The sequence below is a fragment of the Mobula birostris genome, chromosome 8 (assembly GCF_030028105.1).
Source record: "Mobula birostris isolate sMobBir1 chromosome 8, sMobBir1.hap1, whole genome shotgun sequence".
Taxonomy (NCBI): domain Eukaryota; kingdom Metazoa; phylum Chordata; class Chondrichthyes; order Myliobatiformes; family Myliobatidae; genus Mobula; species Mobula birostris.
This window is the reverse complement of record NC_092377.1, coordinates 34,634,000-34,654,806: the sequence shown is the minus strand read 5'-3', so window position 1 is coordinate 34,654,806 and position 20,807 is coordinate 34,634,000. Positions and strand designations below refer to the sequence as shown.

The following is a 20,807-nucleotide window of genomic DNA, read 5'->3' as shown; positions in this document are numbered from 1 at the left end:
CAATGTCTTTATTTCGTTCACCATGATTGGAACACTTAATTACGTCCAGTTTTACGCTAAGCAGAACACCCTTACGAGCTCTCTTGGGCTTTTCTGATACCTTAGGACACATCTTGCTAACGGATGCACAAAATAAATTGAGATAAAGCACTAATGCTCACAGACACAGTTCAAAGCTATGGCGGCTTGATGCTGAGATGCTGAGTGTAGTTCCCAGGGAAGTCGAAGTCATAGTCATACTTTATTAATCCCGGGGGAAATTGGTTTGCGTTACAGTTGCTCCATAAATAATAAATAGTAATAGAACCATAAATAGTTAAATAGTAATATGTAAATTATGCCAGTAAATTATGAAATAAGTCCAGGACCAGCCTATTGGCTCAGGATGTCTGACCCTCCAAGGGAGGAGTTGTAAAGTTTGATGGCCACAGACAGGAATGACTTCCTATGACGCTCTGTGTTGCATCTCAGTGGAATGAGTCTCTGGCTGAATGTACTCCTGTGCCCACCCAGTACATTATGTAGTGGATGGGAGACATTGACCAAGATGGAATGCAGCTTAGACGGCATCGTCTTTTCAGACACCACCGTCAGAGAGTCCAGTTCCATCCCCACAACATCACTGGCCTTACGAATGAGATTGTTGATTCTGTTGGTGTCTGCCACCCTCAGCCTGCTGTCCCAGCACACAACAGCAAACATGATCGCACTGGCCACCACAGACTCGTAGAACATCCTCAGCATCGTCCGGCAGATGTTAAAGGAGCTCAGTCTCCTTTGCTGTGACCGTTCTTGTAGACAGCCTCAGTGTTCTTAGACCAGTCCAGTTTATTGTCAATTCATATCCCCAGGTATTTGTAATCCTGCACCATGTCCACACTGACCCCCTGGATGGAAACAGGGGTCACCGGTACCTTAGCTCTCCTCAGGTCTACCACCAGCTCCGTAGGAAGGAGCGTGGCGGTGCCACTTTCGCTGCTCAGGGTGCACGCTACCTCTATAACGGCTTGCTGCAAAACAAATGCTGAACGCCATTTTCACTTTTCGCCATTTTCACTTTTCGCCTTTTTCAATAAAAGCAAAAATCCTCCGGATTAATTTGGGTTAGCGAAAACAGGTACTAATGTAGGTCTTTCGTAATAGCGAAGTGGAGTAAAGCGAACTTTTGAAAAGCAGAGGATACCTGTACAATTCAAGAACAAAACAGGGAAATTCTGCCTAGAAAGTGGGCAAGATACTTGATGAGTACTTTGCATCTACATTCATCAAGGAGAAGGACCTGGGGAGAAATGAGATTGGGGAAGGTTATGCTGAAGAGAAGAGTAGGGCAGTGGATGTTGTCTGTATAGACTTCTGTAAATCCTTGACAAGGTCCCTCAAAGTCGGCTGACCAGATGATTAAGGCACATAGGATCAAAGGATACTTAATAGATTTCAGGAAAGAGAAAACCAAAGCAGTTAGTACGCTGGAAGTAACACCAGTGTGCTTCTAACCCTAGCGTGCAAACATCTGCTTGTCTCAGCAAAGCAGATCATCTGCCCCTAATTTATGTGAGGAGACTGTCTAGTCAGAGTTCTGTTGGATTGGGATGTAGAGTTATCATTTTTCTTGTAGCTTAACTTGTGCTTGCTTGTATTTTTTTAAAAATCAACTATGTACTGGTATTTTAGTGAATTTTCCAGCAATTACAGTACAGTTGCTACTGTATTCTTCCAGAAGCTTCTTAGTTTTCTATAGCAGGTGTCACACTACTTAAATCTGACTACTTTTATAGACTAATTGTTAACATTGGAATTTTTTTCCTCCACTCTGAGTACAAGATGACCACAACTACCTTTTTTTCTTTATCTTTTGTTTGTTCTCTTGGCTCCTTTTTTCTATTTTACATTTTTGTAACATCTTGTAAAACAGCCGTAAGCAACAAGTTTTATGCCTCATTCTTGACTTCCAAAGAACCTTTGGATAAGAAAATTCAGGTGAAGAAGAATTGAGGTGAATGAAGTTGCAACGCCATGACAACCCTATTCCCACACCTCAATGAGTTCCGCGCCCGTCATGATGCTTGGCTCTTCTTCTGCATCTGTCTCCGAGCCTATTTCTTTGGCAAGGACTCTACACCCAACACCCATGTCTCCTTCTGCCATCCTCAAATCCTTCTCTTCCTGGATACCTTTTGCCAGCTGTGGGCATTTTCATTGCCAACTGCTGATGGGACATCAACTGTCTTGACTTCAACACTCCTCTCTCCAATTCCAATCTCACTCCTTCCGAACACTCTGCTCTCCACTCCCTCCACACCAATCCTAACCTCACCATCAAACCCACAGATAAGGGGGGGGTGTGGTGCTGTAGTAGTCTGGCATACAGATCTCTACCTTGCTGAGGCCCAGCGACAACTCTCAGACACCTCCTTTTACTTACCCCTCGAGCAGATCTCCACTAAGGAGCACAAGGCCATTGTTTCTCACACCATCACCAACCTTATTAACCCTGGGATCTCCCATCCACTGCCACCAACCTTATAGTTCCTGCACCCCACACCTCCCATTTCTGCCTTCTACCCAAGATCCACAAACCCACTTGTCCAGGTAGGTCCATTGTTTCAGCTTGTTCCTGCCCCACTGAACTCATATCTCATATCTCAACTCTGTTTTATCCCCTCTAGTTCAGTCCCTACCTAGCTTCATTCATGACACTTCACACGCTCTGGATCTTTTCAATGATTTCAAGTTCCCTGGCCCCCATCATATTTTTACTAAGGATGTGCCGTCCCAATACACCTCCATTCCCCACCAGGAAGTTCCTCAAAGCTCTCTGTTTCTTTCTGGACACCAGACCCAACCACGTCCCCTTCACTACCACTCTGCTCCACCTAGTGGAGCTTGTCCTCACTCTTAATAATTTCTCCTTTGGCTCCTCCCACTTCCTTCAAACAAAAGGTGTAGCCACAGGCATGGGTCCCAGCTGTGCCAGCCTGTTTGTCAGCTACGTGGAACTGTCTATGTTCCAAGCCTACACTGGTGGCCAACCTGCAGTTTTCCTATGTTACGTCAATTACAGCATTGGTGCTGCTTCCTGCACCCATGCAGAACTCATAGATTTCATCTAATTTGCCTCCAACTTCCACCCCGCCCTCAAGTTTACCTGGTCCTTTTACGACACCTCCCTTCCCTTTCTCAATCTCTCTGTCTCTGTCTTTAGGGACAGCTTATCTACAGGTTTCTATTACAAACCCACAGAATCTCACAGCTATCTGGACTATATCTCCTCCCACTCTGTTACTTGTAGAAACACCACCCCTTTCTCTCAATTCCTCCCTTCCGCCATATCTGCTCTCAGGATAAGGTTTTACCTTCCAGAATGAAGGAGACGTCCTCCCTTACTGCTCGGATCGCAAGGCCCTGCAGCGGATAGTGAGGTCAGCTGAGAAGATCATCGGGGTCTCTCTTCCTGCCATCACAGACACTTACACCACACGCTGCATCCGCAAAGCAAACAGCATTATGAAGGACCCCACGCACCCCTCATATAAACTCTTCTCCCTCCTGCCATCTGGAAAAAGGCACCGAAGCATTCGGGCTGTCATGACCAGACTATGTAACAGTTTCTTCCCCCAAGCCATCAGACTCCTCAATACCCAGAGCCTGGCCTGACACCAACCTACTATACCAGGGGTCCTCAACCATTTTTGCACCGCGGACCGGTTTAATATTGACAATATTCTTGCGGACCGGCCGACCGGTGGGGGAGGGGAAGCAGTGTTCAAGTAGGGTTAAACTCACCTCAACATGTCTTTTACAGTTTGGGTTGCCAGCTTTCTCACTCCCAAATAAGGGACAAAAGTAGCAGTCAAATTCCGGGACACTTTACCCCAGGAAGGACTACCATGACCATGAAGCCTTGCGCGGGCACCCGTGTGCGCATGCGTGATGTGCACATGTGATGTGCGCATGCGCGTACATGCCAATTTTTTCCCCGCAAATCACTTTTGCCTTCATCTTCCTTATTACACTGTACATACGTTATTTCTACTTTATATAGGCTGTGTATTTATCATATCATTCCTGCTTTTACTATATGTTAGTGTTATTTATTTTCGGTTTTATGTATTATTTGGTATGATTTGTTAGGTTATTTTTTGGGTCTGGGAACGCTCAAAAATTTTTCCTATATAAATTAATGGTAATTGCTTCTGCACTTTACACCATTTTGGCACGAAAGGTTTCATAAGAATGTTCTACCTTAGCGGGGGAAATACAGGACAAACCAATTTAACCCAATATACCGGATGTCCCGGCAAATACGGGACAGTTGGCAACCCTGTGTTCAAGTTCAACAGTGCGTGACAGGGAATGAGGAAAGGTGCAGCTGACTCCTATCGTTTCCTCACGGCCCGGTAGCACATGCTTTGCGGCCCGGTGGATAGGGACTGCTGTACTATACCCTCTACTGTGCCTACTATCTTGTTTATTGTTTACTGTAGTGCCTGCACTGTTCTGTGCACTTTATGCAGTCCTGGATAGGTCTGTAGTCTAGTGTAGTTTTTGTGTTGTTTTTACGTAGTTCAGGTGTAGTTTTTGTATTGTTTCATGTAGCACCATGGTCCTGGAAAAGGTTGTCTCATTTTTACTGTGTTCTGTACCAGCAGTTATGGTTGAAATGACAATAAAAAGTGACTTGACTTGACTTGACTTCAGGGTCCCAAACAATCCTTCCAGATAAGGCAACACTTCACCTGTGAGCCTGTTGGGGTTACATACTGCATCCAGTGCTCCCAGTGCGGCCTTCTGTATATCAGTGAGACCCAACGTAGATTGGGAGGCCGCTTCGCTGAGCACCTATGCTCCATCCACCAGAAAAAGTGGGATCTCCCAGTCCCACCCATTTTAATTCCACTTCCCAGTCCCATTCCAATATGTCTATCCATGGCCTCTTCCACTGTCGTGATGAGACCACACTCAGGTTGGAGAGACAACACCTTTTATTCCGTCTTGTGTAGCCTCTAACTTGACAGCATGAACATCGATTCCTCAAACTTCTGGTAATGCCCCCCACCCCTTCACCATTCCCCATCCCGTTTTCCCTCTTTTACATTAACTCCTTGCCTGCCCATTGCCTCCCTCTGGTGCTCCTCCTGCCTTTTCTTTCTTCCACAGCCTTCTGTCCTCTCCTTTCAAACCCTCCCTTCTCCAGCACTGTATCTCTTTCACCAATCAATTTCCCAGCTCTTTACTTCACCCCTTCCCCCCTGGTTTCACCTATCACTTTGTGTTTCTCCATCCCCCTGACCCCACCTTTTAACCCTACTCCTCATCTTTTTTTGCTACAGTCCTGCTGAAGGGTCTCAGCTCGAAACGTTAACTGTATCCTTTTCCAAAGAAACAAACTGCCTGGCCTGCTGAGTTCCTCCAACATTTTGTGTGTGTTGCTTGCATTTACAGCTTTTGCAGATTTTCTTTTGTTTGTGAGACAAAATAAATAGTGAGGATGTATTTCTCCTAGCAGAAAGTAGCTATGGAGGCAACATTCAAGTTAATTTGTAGAAGGGTTATGGGGGGGTGTATTAGATCATAAGGCGTCAACGCAGGATTATGCTATTTGGCCCATCAAGACTGCTCCGCCCTCTGATCTCAGCTGATTTCAACCCATCCACTTGACTTCTCCCTGAAACCTTAGATGCCTTTATTAATCAAGAACATATCAATCTCCACTTTAAATATACCACTGACTTGGCTTCCAGGGCTGTCAGTAGCAATGAATCTACAGATTCACCACCCTCTGGCTGAAGAAATACCTCCTTATCTCTGTCCAAAGAGATGACCTTGATAACAAAGAAATTGATAGAAAGAATGTCTAGGATGAAGCTTTCGCCACACTTAGCAGATACCTGAATGCGCATACCTTGCCTAGACGTACACCAAAAACTGGCAATGGGATAAGCCTACAATCTTTTTGCCAGCATAGGTTCAGTGAGCAGATTAAAATCTGTGTGCCATTGTCTTGTATGATTCTATGAGTCTTATCATTTTTTTCCCTCTCATGGTCTTCATCTGTGTTCCATTGGTACCCCCGCTTCCACATCATTCCAGTATTGCCAAGTTCTGCTGGGATCTATTCCCACAAAGAATTGCTGAAATGGAATGACTTTATTTTCACGTGGGGTCTGGCAGGGCAAGAATAATTGGTATTTGTATTTAACTGGAATATGTATCTAAAAATTAATAGAACAGGAAAATATAACTTAACGGACTGTATTTATCTCTTAACAGTGTGATTTTAGTAAGCTAGCTGTTGAAATTAGAACATAATTTATCTCCTTCCTGCATCCTTAATTAAAGAGTATTTTCATAAAATTCCATTCTACAAATGCACTCATGAACATTAACTTTGCCATGAATACAAAAATGTGAAGAGAGTGAAGAAAAAAAATTTATTGTGAATTGTGACTTAAGTAAGTTGCATGTTTCAACGGCCTTGTGTTTCCTGTCTGTTTTCCCTCTCTAGTATCCATAGCAAGACGTGTTCAGGATCCATTGGCTGAGTTAGTAAAAATTGAGCCAAAACACATAGGAGTTGGAATGTATCAGGTAAGACATGTATGATTTATTTTGTGAAGGTAATGTGCTTCACCATCAACTGCAGTTCTGAAATGGACACTTTGAAACATAGCTTTGTAGTTAAACATCGGCCAGTTTTCAAGTTTTTTATATAAGAATTGCACAGCCAACCAAATGACCAATAAATGTTCTGAAGCTTTTTTTCATCCCGCTCAGTAGGTTTTATCATAAATGATCCAGACTCTCAGGGATAGCTGCAGCTAGATTTTACAGTCTGTTAAAAGCCATCAGATTGGACCTGTAACACGATCCTCGTAGCCCGTTCCTTTTCACATTATTAAGTGATATATTTCAGTGCTTTGTGTAAACTGGTACCGGATATTGATCCCGTGCATATAAAAAAAAACGTCCTGGGCTTCTATCATTCTCACTATATTTAATTTGTTTTATTTTTGGTGATATTTTTATTGCTATTTGTGTTCATGTGTGTTCTAGCTTTTAATATTGTCATTGATCTGATTTTGTAAAATGTTGAACGAATGCTGTAGGATGTCTAAGATAATCTCATTTATTTTAAGGACCAATGAGTAGAATGAATAGTGTATTCGTTTCTATCATTGGTTAGACACTCCTTTTGGATGAAACAATAGTATTATATGTGAAGCCCCATGTTTACCTGAGTTGCTTCAGTGACATTTCCCCATATAACTCTCAAAAAGTTCAGATGCCCCTGCATGTAGGCACAAAAGTGAAAGCACCAGATTCTGAGGAGTTCTTATTGCTGCCATTCTCCCTGCATTTTGATATTGGACTTCTCAATATCCTGCAGTGGAGTGCCAATTTCCTGCAGTATCCTGACAATTGTGATAGGAAATCTGTCTGTCGAATCTCTGCTCTCTATAGTGTTGGAAATCTAAAATTAACAGAGACAATGCTGGAAACACAAACAGATCAGGCAGCATCTGTGGAACGAGGGTTTAGCCTTTCAAGCTGAAGACTGTCCAGCAGACCCAGATCTTTGACCTCAAACAATAGCTCTGTTTCTCTTTCCATAGGTGACATCTGATCTGCTGAGTATTTTTGGCATTTTATCTCTACCAAATACAACTATTCATTTTGAAAGAGGATAAAATGTAACATTAGTTACATTTCAATTGAGTTAAATGTAGCCGTTTAAGTGTTTTAAACTTCAGTTTTCCCCAAGTTTTAATGATTGAAGTATTAATGATTAATTTTAATGGGTTTTGAAAGTTGTCCATTTCAGAGGCTTTGCAAACATAGTTGGCAGCTATTTATAGTCATAGTGCAGATTATTAGTTCAGATTGAGTAAGGGAGTGGCAAGCTGATGCTTCCAAGATATTTTGGGCCAATTTTAATGACTGGTTTGTAGGTGTAGCTGTTTATATAAAATGTAATCCATTTCTGCAGTTTGCATTTAAATCTGAATCCTTTGTTCAGTCGTGAGAAAATTAATTCAGATGATTAAATAGAACTAGAGCAACACACACTAAATGCTGGAAGAACTCAGCAGGTCAGGCAGCATCTGTGGAAATGAATAAACAGTTAAATGTTTCTGGCCAAGACGCTTCATCATGACTCAGGAATAAAACTAGATTTTTTAGAAATAGTTTATATAATGGGTAAACATGAAGCAACAGAATTGTTGTTTAAAAAAACAGCTGATTCACTAACAACTTTCAGAGAAGAAAATACAGCAGTTTCTGGTTCATTGGGCCATCGGTTAATCATGGCTTATTCAGGACAACTTTTAAAGTGGAAAAACTAATTGACAAAATAGTCAGGATTCCTATGTCTCTGTTGCTGAACAGATTTAAATAGTATCAGTTGTATGTGTTGGTCTTCAAAAAGCTGTAATTTTTGTCACTTTAATTGACAAGAAGTAAGCAGTAAGATAATTCAGAACTGTTTGGCTCGCTGTGGTTTGAAGCATTCAGGCTTGCAGATGCAAGAAACGGCTGTTAAACATTACAGAACAATTAAATTTTAAGTAGCATCTTTTGCGTGTGCTTGTGTTATGTTATCCATTTGGGCCAAAGGATGCCGATTCAAAAAGCAGTGATTTTTGATCATTTTGTTTTTTATTATTTTGACCATGCAGAAAGGCAATGAATGCAGTCCCTTGTCTGACTACACTGGGTGTCTGCACTAATTTTGTTCGCTTACAGTCATTCAAAAGAACATGGCTGCGATAAATTCTTCCACTGATAACCATAAGGAACTAATACACAGTTTTATAACACTGTAGAAGTATTGGTAGTGTTCTAATTTGTTCTGTATTTTATTTGAAATGCATAATTTATTACTCAGTTAACCAGTAGTTTCTTTTTTATACGTTTTTAAACTATTTCCATGAAACTTCGGCTAATTGGGCCAAAATGTCTTAGTCCTGATGTGTGCCAATTAAACAGAATCCACTCTATATACCACTTACCTGCCCAGGGCTCTAGAAACGTGATTGATACTTAACAGTCCTCTCAATTAGCCTCACAAGCCTCTCTGTTCTCAAGTAATTAAGAATGGGCAGGAAATGGTGATTTAATCAGTGGTGCCCGTACCCATGAATAACGAACTTAGTGGATGTTATGCTGGTGTAAGCATTAGACCTACTTCCTCACAGTACCAGCATACCGAAGTTCAATCCATCGATTCATCGAGTTCCATCGAGGCATTTCATGTTTTCCTCAATTCTTCTGTTCCTTATGCATCCGAAGTTATGAGTGTTGGTAGGTTAATGAGCAGCTGTAATTTGTCTCTAGTGGGTGGATAAGAGTATAATTTGGGGGGGGGGGGGGGAGTTTATTGGAACGGAAAGAGCATAAAATAGGTTCTCGATGACTTGTACAGTATTTCATATTGCGTACATTTTGCATTACACAAATTATTTGCTTTCCTGCTTCTTTGAAGATTATATGGAAAAGCTGTTGCAGAAATAAAAGTTTGCTCATTTGACTATTCAGCTCATGGTTGATTGCTCATGGCTGTTTGCATTACTGTCTTGTAAGCTGTTGGTTCCTATTGTGTTGTCTGTTATGGAAATGTCCTATGCTTTATGCTTGGCACCGAACCACAGTTAATTCTGGTTTGTTTCATATACGGGCAATAAAGCGATTCTGATTCTGATGTGCATTTTGGAGCTGCAGGGTATCTCAGAAGCTAGTCAATTATTTATTTTTCCTGATGTCTGCAATGGTTGTAGAGATTACATTATTTTATAAGAAATTGCACCCACTGGATCTCACTCTCAATCTATTATGGTCCCAGCATATTTGGCATTTAGAGTTTGAGCTTAATATTAATTTCTCACTGGGGAAACTAGTCCATGGCTGTACTCAATAGATGCATTGCCCAGCTTCTCCAATTCTCTTCATCAAAAGATGGTCATGTTCTTTAGATAATGTGTCCCACCTGAAGTTTTGTTGTAAGTATATAACCTTGATTAGAGACTTCTTAAGTTTGCTTAATAACAGCATAATTTGTTTTAAAAAAAGTGTGAATGTAGGGGCATACTTGCAAAACTTTTATGTGGTTAAAGTCATGCACGCAAAATAAAAATGAAGATGTGATGTGAGGAGGAAGAGGATATCTCTTTGTCATGGTTGGATAGGGGTGCAAAGGGGAAAAGTGATCTCATGACATCAAAATTGTGAACTTAACTAAAAACAAAATGCCAACACTGGTCAAGTACTTTCTGTCTTTATTTTGGGTTTTCAGTATCTGCAGTGGTCTGCATGTGAATCTGTTTCATTTCAAGCTTTCAGTGTCAGCAAGTGGTATACTGCCGAGTTCTTGAGCTGGTTTTTCAGTACGAAGCACTCCCAATTTAAGAATATAGAATTGAGATTTCCTAGTGAAAAGTACCTTAAACGCACTTCAGAGGCAAGGAATTAAGTTGTATTGATTGACCATTTACCTAAGCTATCCTGATTCACAACTTACTAACGCACCTATCTTTCTAAATTGAGCAAATTTGCTTGTACCACAGTTTGTCCCTTCTCCAAGTAATCATTGTAGATAATAAATAGTGAGGGCCCAGGTCTAATCACTGTGGCACCATTCTTGTTATCAATAAAGTTCATCTATCTGAAAAAGATCCATTTATCGCAAACTCTTTTCTGTTAGTAAAGCAGTTCCCTATCTATGTGAATATATCATACATTTTTATCTTGTTCGGTAACTTTTGTGTGGTACCTTATCAAAATGCCTTTTAGAATTTCAGCTACATTACACTTACTGATAGCCTTTTGTTCCCAATAATTGTTACATCCTAAAAGAATCCTAGCAAAAATGTCATTTCTCTTTAATGAAACTGTAATCATAAATTATTTTGATTTTTTAAAAAATTGTCTTGCTGTTACTACCTTTATAGTGGACTCCAGCATTTTTCCATTTACAAATGTTAGGCTAGGTGACTAAAGGTTTCCTACTTTCTATTTCCCTTCTTTCTAGATTTATGGCTTTACATTTATGTTTTTCTAATCCTTTGGGAGCTCTCCAGAATCTGAAGAATTTTCATAGATTACAAACAATGCATCCATTGTCTTGCTACTACATCTTTTAAGGTGCGAGAAAATAGATCAATGTATTAGCTTTCAATACCAACAAGTGGGACTTGCAAACCCATGGAGATTTTTTTTTACTCACAATAACAAATACTTACAGTTCGTTCGTGTAAGGGAGTGACCAGAACTGAATTTGATCAACGAAATATAGCCTTTCCTCCATGATGGTGTCTACATTGCTTGCTGCCTCAGGAAAGCAGTCAACATAGTTAAGGACCCCTCTCACCCTGTTTATTCTCTCTTCTTTTCTCTCCCATTGAACAGAAGATACAAAACCTCGAGAGCACGTACCACCAGGCTCAAGGACAGAGTTATAGGACTCTTGAATAGACATCTTATACCATGTATATGAACTCCTGATCTTTTAATCTACCTCATCATATCCCTTGAACTTTATTTTTCTACATGCACTTTACTTGCTCTGTAACTAGCACTATAATTCTGCATCCTGTGCTTTGTTTTCCTCTATGTGCTGCTTCAAAGTACTTGTGCATGAAATGTCTCTGGATGGCATGCAAGCAAAAGATTTTTGTTGTATTTCAGTCTATGTGACCAGAGCAATCCCATTACCAGTTCAAAATAATTATTTAGAATCCTTGCCATTTCTCTATTTCCCAGTTTTAATTCCCACATCTCATCCTCTAAAGTATTTGTTTTAAGTACTCTCTAGGAGTTCTAAAATGTATTTGCTCCTAGCTCTTATAGTGTGTTTTCCAGTTGTCTATCTTCACAATTTTTATGCTTTTTCTTTCAGTTTAAATCTATCCTTAATTTCTTTAACCACTGTGGTATCTCCATCCCTTTGAAACTTGTTTTGCTATTGATAATATCACTGAGATTTATAAAGTATTTAATTTAATGTCTGACATTACTGATCTACTGTTATGTCTTTTGCTCTTTTAACTCATGTATTCCACCTCTTGTCTGGAAACTATCATCTCACCCTACCCTAACCCAATGCAGTCATTAATTTTTGGGTCGGAGCCCCGTCTTATTCACCACCAGTAACATAGAATATAACAGTGCCTTGCATTTTCATCTTATTTCCCCAGTGCTTCCTTTTTGTATGGGCTTGATAAAGCACTACGAAAGTGGTGTGTGCTGTCATCGAAATTGTCAATAGCTTTGAATAGATACTTAAATGATAAACCTTTTCCTTCCTTTCCTTTAAATAGCTGTAAGTGTCACTTTACAATGGAATAAAATATCATTAAATGTCCCAAAGGTTCCAGATCAAGTACTTTGGAGGTATACACCTCAACTTTCATCAGGCTGCTGGATTGGGACTTACTGAATTCTTTTGCGTCTTAGTTCTTAAGCCTTGCTCCAAGTGTCACCCTTGCCGCTGTCAGAAAATTGAGTACTTAATCTCAATTGCTACCTCAGTTAGATATTGAGGTGCCACTCAGTGAACCCTCTTTCAAAAAGGATGTTAAATCATTTCAGATGTCATGAAAGATCTGATCTTTACTACTTTCCTTCTCTTCAAGTAGCACAATCCTGGCCAATGTTTAGCAGTTGAGCAGTATTACTAATAAACATTTTATCTTGTCATTATCCATTTGTGTTTATAGTTTCCATATATTACAGCAGAGACTACAGTAAGTTGGATGTAAAATCTCATTGGGATGTTTTGAAGTTATGATAGGTGCTATAAACATGGAAGTTGTTCCATTTTAATGCCCTTCTATCCAGTGCTTTCTCCAGTTTGGCTATCTTGCCTTTCAGGCTTTGTTTTCTATTCTGGTTCTCATTTCTTTTCCAGACCTTCAAGGCACCTGTTTTTCTTTTCAGAATTCTGGAAACTTGAGATTCAGAATTGCCATGCTTTTGTATTGCTGGCTTTTGAAGTTTCAATTCCTGCAGGCTGTTCAAATATCCATTTGCTTGCGTCGTGACAAGTCATGATGGTTTTTGTTTGAACCATCTGGAAAATTTACTTCCATTTCTCCATCACCCACAACATGCATCTTAAGTCCATTTATCACTGAACTAAATTAAGATTGTGAAGTGAAAATCTTGGATTCAAAGATGATATACTGCTTCATGCCAAACTTACATAAGTGTAAATTGCAATAAAATAACCTTTTCACAATTATAAGTTTATAAAATACAGGCATCACCAGCCGCCCGGCATTTATTAGCTATTTTAGATTGCTCCTAAGGCAGTGATCATGAGTTAGTTACCGCCTTGAACTGCTTCAGTTCTGGGAAAGAAATTTTAAAGATTAAATTTTGTTTTAACAAGAATAGATTTAGGAAACCCTTTGAGTTTGCCTCATATCACAATCCAACTTTCCCCAAATCCATTTTCCTGGCACCTGTGGCATGGTGGTGCAGCGTTAAGGATCTGGATTTGATCTTGATGTCAGATGTTTTCTCTGGGGTGTTTGCACATTCTCCTCAGTCTGCATGGGTTTTGCTTGTTGCACTGGTTTCCTTCCACGGCTATAGAGTACAGACTGTTCCCGTAAGAAGGAAGGGTGATGATGGCAAGGTAAGGAGAGAGGTGGTGAGCTTAGTCAAGAAGGAAGAAAGAAACACTATAAAGATTTAGGAAGGTAAAATCAAGCAAGACCGTAGAAGACCAAGAAGGGAATTAGGAAGCCCAGGATGAGCCATGAAAAGTTGTTGGTAAATTGGATTAAAGAGAATCCCAAGACATGCTATACAAAAAAGCAAGAGCAAAAAAGTGAGTCAGGAGCAGATAGGACCACTTAAAGATAACAGAGGGAACATATGCTTGGAGGTTGAAGATGTGGGTGAGGACCTGAAAGTGTACTTTGATTAAGTATTTACCAAAGAAAATGACACTGAGGACAGGAAGGGAAATGTGAATTTGCTTTGGCTTTTTGACATAAAGAGGCAATGTTGGGTCACCTAAAGACCATTAAGGTGGATAAATGCCCAGATTGCTGTTGCTGGACCCTGACCAATTTTTTTTATGCCTTGTCCAGACACGGGTGAGATCCCAGAGTACTGGTGAGTAGCTAATGTTGTTCCATTATTCAAAAAGCGAAATGAGGAAGATCCTGGAAACTATAGACTAGTTAGTGGTAGGGGAGTTGCTGGAGAAGATGCTTAGGGATAGCACTTAAGAGCAATTGCTAAACCATGGCCTAATTAGGGACAACATGGCTTTGTGCAGGGCAGCTCACGTTTTATGAACTGGATTGTGCTTTTCAAATAGTTGATGAAGGTAGAGCTGTGAATATTGTCTGCATGAATTTTACTGTGGCATTTGACAAGGTCTGTCATGGGAGGCTTAACCAAAAGATTAAGATGCATGGGATACATGATGAATTGGCTTGCCCATGAAAGAAGGTAGTGGTTAATGGGACTTATTCTGGTTGATGATACTCTGCTGGGATCTGTACTGGGACATATGCTGTTTTTGATATGTATAAACTGGATGAAAGCACAGATGGCTGGGTTGGTGAATTTGCAGATGATAACAAATTAATGATGATGTGGATAGCATAGAAAATTGGCAAAGAACACAGCTGAATATAGATTGGTTACAGATAGAGGTGGAGTAATGGCAGATGATGTTTAACTCAACCAAATGGGAAGTGCTGTACTTTGGAAAATTAAATGCAAAGAGACAGTGTTGATGCTCAGAGGGATCTCAGGGTTCCTGAAGTGGTTAATAGGGTGAGAAAGAAGATGTATGACATACTTGTCTTTATTAGTTGAGGAAATGAGTTTGAGTTGGAAAGTCATGTTGCATCTTTATGAAACTTCAGTGAGACATCTGAAGTATTGTATTCAATTCTGCTCACCCCATTATAGGAAAGATGTAGGGGCTTTGGTAAGGCTGCAGAAGAACTTTATCAGGGTCCAGCTTGGATCAGAGGGCATGATTGATAAGGGGAGGTTGGACAAAATTGGGTTGCATCCTTTGGAGTGGTGGAGGTTGAGGGGAGCTCTGATAGAGGCTTACAAGTTTATAATTGGCGTAGACAGCCAGTATCCTTTTCCCAGGTTTGAAAGATCTAATACCAGAGGGCATGCATTTAAAATAAGAGTGTGTAAGTTCAAAGGAGATGTAAGGGACAAGGTTTTCACATGGAGAGTTGTGGGTTTTTGCAGTGCGTTTCTTGGTTGGTGGGGGAGGCAAATATGATGGAAACATACAACAGACTCTTGGATAGGCATATGAATGTGAACAAAATGGAAGGACATGGAAATTGTGTAGGTAGGAGTGATTAGTTGGGCATTTGCTTCCTAATTTAATTAGTTCTGCGCTACATTATGGGTTAACTGGCCTGCTTCCTGTCCTGTAATGTTCTATATTGTAAAGAGCAGCTGGTGGGCTAATTAGCAAGTGTATGTTATCCCTTAATGTAGCCACGTAGCAAAAGAATCAAATGAGAGTTGTTGGGCAAGTGAGGGTGAGTAAACCAGGACTACACTGAAATGGGATTTATCTGAGAGCAAGTATGGTCTCAGTGGGGCAAATGGCCACCCCCGTGTCAGAATAACATCGGTAAACTCCTGCCCTGACCCAAAGTCCTTGATTTCCTTCATGGTTAAGTATTTCAATCTGTTGAACATATTTAAAGTGTAAGCCTCCAGAGCTTGATTATTTTTCAGATCTGGATGTGACTAGCAGGGCCGACATTTATTGCCCACCTCAGTTGCCCTTGAGAAGGTGATGGTGAACTGTAGCCATTAACCACTGTAGAGCTTTGCGTGAAAATATAGAGATATAGAAAACCTACAGCACAATACAAGCCCTTCGGCAAACAAGGCTGTGTGGAACATATCCTTACCTTAGAAATTACCTTGGGATACCCATAGCCCTCTATTTTTCCAAGCTCCATGTACCTATCCAGGAGTCTCTTAAAAGACCCTATGGTTTCTGCCTCCACGACCGTCGCCAGCAGCCCATTCCACGCATTCACCACTCTCTGCGTAAAAAAACTTACCCCTGACATCTCCTCTATACCTATTTCTAAGCACCTTAAAACTGTGCCCTTTCGTGCTAACCATTTCAGCCCTGGGAAAAAGCCTCTGACTATCTACACGATCAATGCCTCTCATCATCTTATACACCTCTATCAGGTTACCTCTCATCCTCCGTCACTCCAAGGAGAAAAGGCAGTGTTCACTCAATGTATTCTCATAAGACATGTTCCCCAATCCAGGCAACATCCTTGTAAATCTCCTCTGCACCCTTTCTATGGTTTCCACATCCTTTCTGGAGTGATGCGACCAGAACTGAGCATAGTACTCCAAGTGGGGTCTGACCAGCGTCCTATATAGTTGCAACATTACCTCTGTGCTCCTAAACTCAATCCCACGATTGATGAAGGCCAATGCACCATATGCCTTCTTAACTACAGAGTCAACCTGCGCAGCAGCTTTGAGTGTCCTATGGACTCGGACCCCAAGATCCCTCTGATCCTCCATACTGCCAGGAGTCTTACCATTAATACTATATTCTGCCATCATATTTTGACCTACCAAAATGAACCACCTAACACTTATCTGGTTTGAACTCCATCTGCCACTTCTCAGTCCAGTTTTGCATCCTATCAATGTCCCGCTGTAACCTCTGACAGCCCTACACACTATCTACAATACCCCCAGCATTTGTGTCATCAGCAAATTTACTCACCCATCCCTCCACTTCCTCATCCAGGTCATTTATAAAACTCATCAAGAGTTGGGGTCCCAGAACAAATCCCTGAGGCACACCACTGGTCACCGACCTCCATGCAGAATATGACCCGTCTATAATCACTCTGTCTTCTGTGAGCAAGCCAGTTCTGGATCCACAAAGCAATGTTCCCTTGGATCCCATGCCTCCTTACTTTCTCAATAAGGTGTGCATGGGGTGTCTTATCAAATGCCTTGCTGAAATCTATATACACTACATCTACTGCTGTACTTTCATCAATGTGTTAAGTCACATTGTCAAAAAATTCAATCAGGCTCATAAGGCATGACCTGCCTTTGGCAAAGCCATGCTGACTATTCTTAATCATTTTATCCCTCTCCAAATGTTCATAAATCCTGCCTCTCAGGATCTTCTCCATCCGCTTACCAACCACTGAAGTAAGACTCACTGGTCTATTGTTTCCTGGGCTATCTCTACTCCCTTTCTTGAATAAGGGAACAGCATCCACAAACATCGAATCCTCTGGAACCTCTCCCATCCCCATTGATGATGCAAAGATCATCGCCAGAGGCTCAGCTATCTCCTCCCTCCCCTTCCACAGTAGCCTGCGGTACATCTCGTCTGGTCCTGGTGACATATCCAACTTGATGCTTTCCAAAAGCTCCAGAACATCCTCTTCCTTAATATCTACATGCTCAAGCTTTTCGGTCAGCTATAAGTCATCCCTGTAATCGCCAGGATCCTTTTCCGTAGCGAATACTGATGCAACATGTTCATTAAGTACCTCTGCTATCTCCTCCAGTTCCATTCTCACTTTTCCACTGTCACACTTGATTGGTCCTATTCTCTCACTTCTTATCCTTTGCTCTTCACATACTTCTAGAATGCCTTGGGGTTTTCCTTAATCCTGTCCGGCAAGTCCTTCTCATGGCCCCTTCTGGCTCTCCTAATTTCATTCTTAAGCTCCTTCCTGCTAGCCTTATAATCTTCTAGATCTCTATCATACCTAGTTTTTTGAACCTTTCGTAAGCTCTTCTTTTCTTCTTGACTAGATTTTCAACAGCCTTTGTACATCACAGTTCCTGTACCCTACCATCCTTTCCCAGTCTCATTGGAACGTAGCTATGCAGAACCCCATGCAAATATCCCCTGAACATTTGCCACATTTCTTCCGTACGTTTCCCTGAGAAAATCTGTTTACAATTTATGCTTCCAAGTTCCTGCCTGATAGCCTCATATTTCCCCTTATTCCAATTAAACACTTTCCTAACTTATCTGCCCCTATTCCTCTCCAAAGCTGTGGTAAAGGAGATAGAATTGTGATCGCTATCTCCAAAATGCTCAACAACCCTGTTATTAATTACACCTTTCCAGAATCTGTTTCCCTATCTCTCCTCGATGACCAGTTGCTATTGGGTTGTCTATAAAAAAAACACCCAGTAGGGTTATTGACCCCTTCTTGTTCCTAACTTCCACCCACAGAGACTCCGTAGACAATCCCTCCATGTCTTCCTCCTTTTCTGCAGTCGTGACACTATCTCTGATCACAGTGCCATGCCCCCACCTCTTTTGCCTCCCTCCCTGTCCTTTCTGAAACATCTAAAGCCTGGCACTTGAAGTAACCATTTCTGCCCCTGAGCCATCCAAGTCTCTGTAATGGCCACAACATCAGAGCTCCAAGTACTGATCCACGCTCTGAGCTCTTCCACTTTGTTCCTAATACTCCTTGGTTTAAAATAGACACATCTCAGACCATCACGTTTCTGCTGGGTTTTAGTCATAGGGAGATAGAGCCCTTCAGGCTACTGAGCCTCAACTGACAATCAAGCAACTATTTACACTAATCCGATGTTAATCCCTCTTTTTTTTCAGAATCACAAACTTTATTGAGTTACTGCACAGAATAGGTGCTTCTGGCCATTTGAGCCGCACTGTCCAGCAGCTTCTCACTTAACCCTTGTCAAATCAGGGACAATTTACAATGATCAATTAATGTGCCAACTGGTACGTCTTTGGACAGTGGAAGGAAGGAAACTGAAGCACCCAGGAGAAACCCACGCAGTCCCAGAGAGAATATACAAACTCTTTACAGACTGCGGCAGGAATTGAACTTGAGTGGTTGGAAATGTAAAGCGTTGTGTTAACAGCTATTCTACCGTGCCACCTCCTGGTGGTGGAGGGGAAGAGACTGTTCCTAAAACAGTGAATGGGTGTCTTCAGGCTCCTGTACCTCCTGCCTAGTAATGAGCAGAGGATATGTTCTGGGTGGCAGGCGTCCTTCATGATGGATGCTGCTTTTGTGAAGCACCACCTTTTGAAGATATCCTCAGGTAAGATTGTGCCTGTGATGGAACTTGCTAAGGCTACATCCCTCTGCAGCCTCTTACAATACTATACGTTAGAACCTCCATAGCAGGTTGTGATGTAACCAGTTAGAGGGCTCTCTCCCTTCTGTTGAAATATGCAGTAGTCTTTAGTAACATACCAAATCTCAAACTCTTCGTGAAATTTAGTGGCTGGCATGCCTTCTTTAGAATTGCATGGATATGTTGCGCCAAGGATAGATCTTCAGAGATGTTGACACCCAGAACCTGAAACTGCTCACACTTTCTACTGCTGACCCCTTTATGAGGCCTGGTATATGTTCCCTTGAATGCCCCTTCCTGAAGCCCACGATCAATTCCTTGGTCTTTTTCATGTTGAGTGCAAGTTTGTTATTCTCTCACTTTCTCATGAGCTATCGCAGCTTACATCCTAGGGATAATCTTTGGGATGTGGGAGGAAACTGGATCTCTCAGATGAAACCCACGTGGAAACAGGTGCAAATTCAACACAAGCAGCACCAGAGGTCAGAATCGAACCCAGGTCACTGAGGACAAAGGACTCAGTGGCAGAGTGCAGCTGGGAAATAAATGGTGGTGCTTATTGTAACTTCTGCATTTGAAGAGGTGTGTGAAATGTTGGCATTTATGAGTGAACTAAGCAGATCCTAGCAAATTCCAATGTCTCACATCACATGATATTCATTTTTTTCCTGATAGTAGACCTTCAATCTCACATTTCTAATTTTGCTCCAATCATCAACTGCAGCTGTCACCTTGCACTGATCCTGTGAGTGGGAGTTCCTCTCGTAATAATATCTTGATCTTTGACCCAGGAGCTTAAGTCTTTTTTTGTGTTTTCACAAGCGTTTGTTCAAATTCACAAGGATTTGTTTTTTTTTCTTTCTCTGTTGAAAGATTATAAATCTGTATAAACTCCAGGAGGATTTTCTGGTCACATATTGCAACCAAACTGAAAGTAGTTGTCGAGATTTTAGTTTAAGTGTCAAAGACATAATGTTCTAAACTCTTTTGCCATCTGCCTCAGGTGGAGAATTTAGAACTGGATCTGGTGCTGTATTCCCTACCTCAGGCTAAACAAAGGAAGTAAAATAGTGAAGTCAGCAGACTGGTAATTTACTTCGAAATCTAGCGCTTCGTTGGGAAGCAGCAGGATTGGAGATTGTCAGCATGAGATGATACTTATCATGATTTTCTCTCCTTTTGATTTGAAAAACATTTAAAAAAATATTATTGCTGACTTTTGTAGTTTCTTTTAATAACTGCCTTCATAGAGCTATTTCAGAAGGTATAGATAGCTTGAATGTTTTGGATTGAAGACTAGATCAGAGTGGCAGGCTCCTTGCTCTGAAGAATATTGCTTTGAATTAATGAGTTTTTAACTATAGACTGTCGTTTGTAGTCTTTTATTTCTCTGGTGCCAGCCCCCAAGGTAAAAAAAAACTTTACAGGCAGTCCCCGGGTTATGAATGAGATCAGTTCCTGTCTTTATTTATTTATTTTAAATATTTTATTTATGATTTTCTACAAACTGCAGCATAGAAGAAAAAAAATCAATAGTATAAATAGAAGGATCATTGCAATACAGACAAAAATAGCAATAATACGTATCCTGACAAATGAGCAAGTCACCCTTTTTAAAAATGAAAAATAGAAAGGAAAGCACCCAACCCAGCCACTATCCAGATCCAAGCCAACCA

At 41.1% G+C, this 20,807-nt stretch overlaps 1 protein-coding gene across 3 annotated transcripts in view; it reads left to right on the top strand.

The window, feature by feature from the left end:
* The window catches only part of srbd1 (S1 RNA binding domain 1), a 307,185-nt gene that overhangs the window by 154,188 nt on the left and 132,190 nt on the right, over positions 1-20,807 (top strand). For all 3 annotated transcript variants that reach the window (XM_072264996.1, XM_072264995.1, XM_072264997.1), the window contains exon 17: positions 6,506-6,588. In XM_072264996.1, coding sequence (XP_072121097.1) covers positions 6,506-6,588 — 83 coding nt within the window. The remainder of the gene's footprint in view (positions 1-6,505; positions 6,589-20,807) is intronic.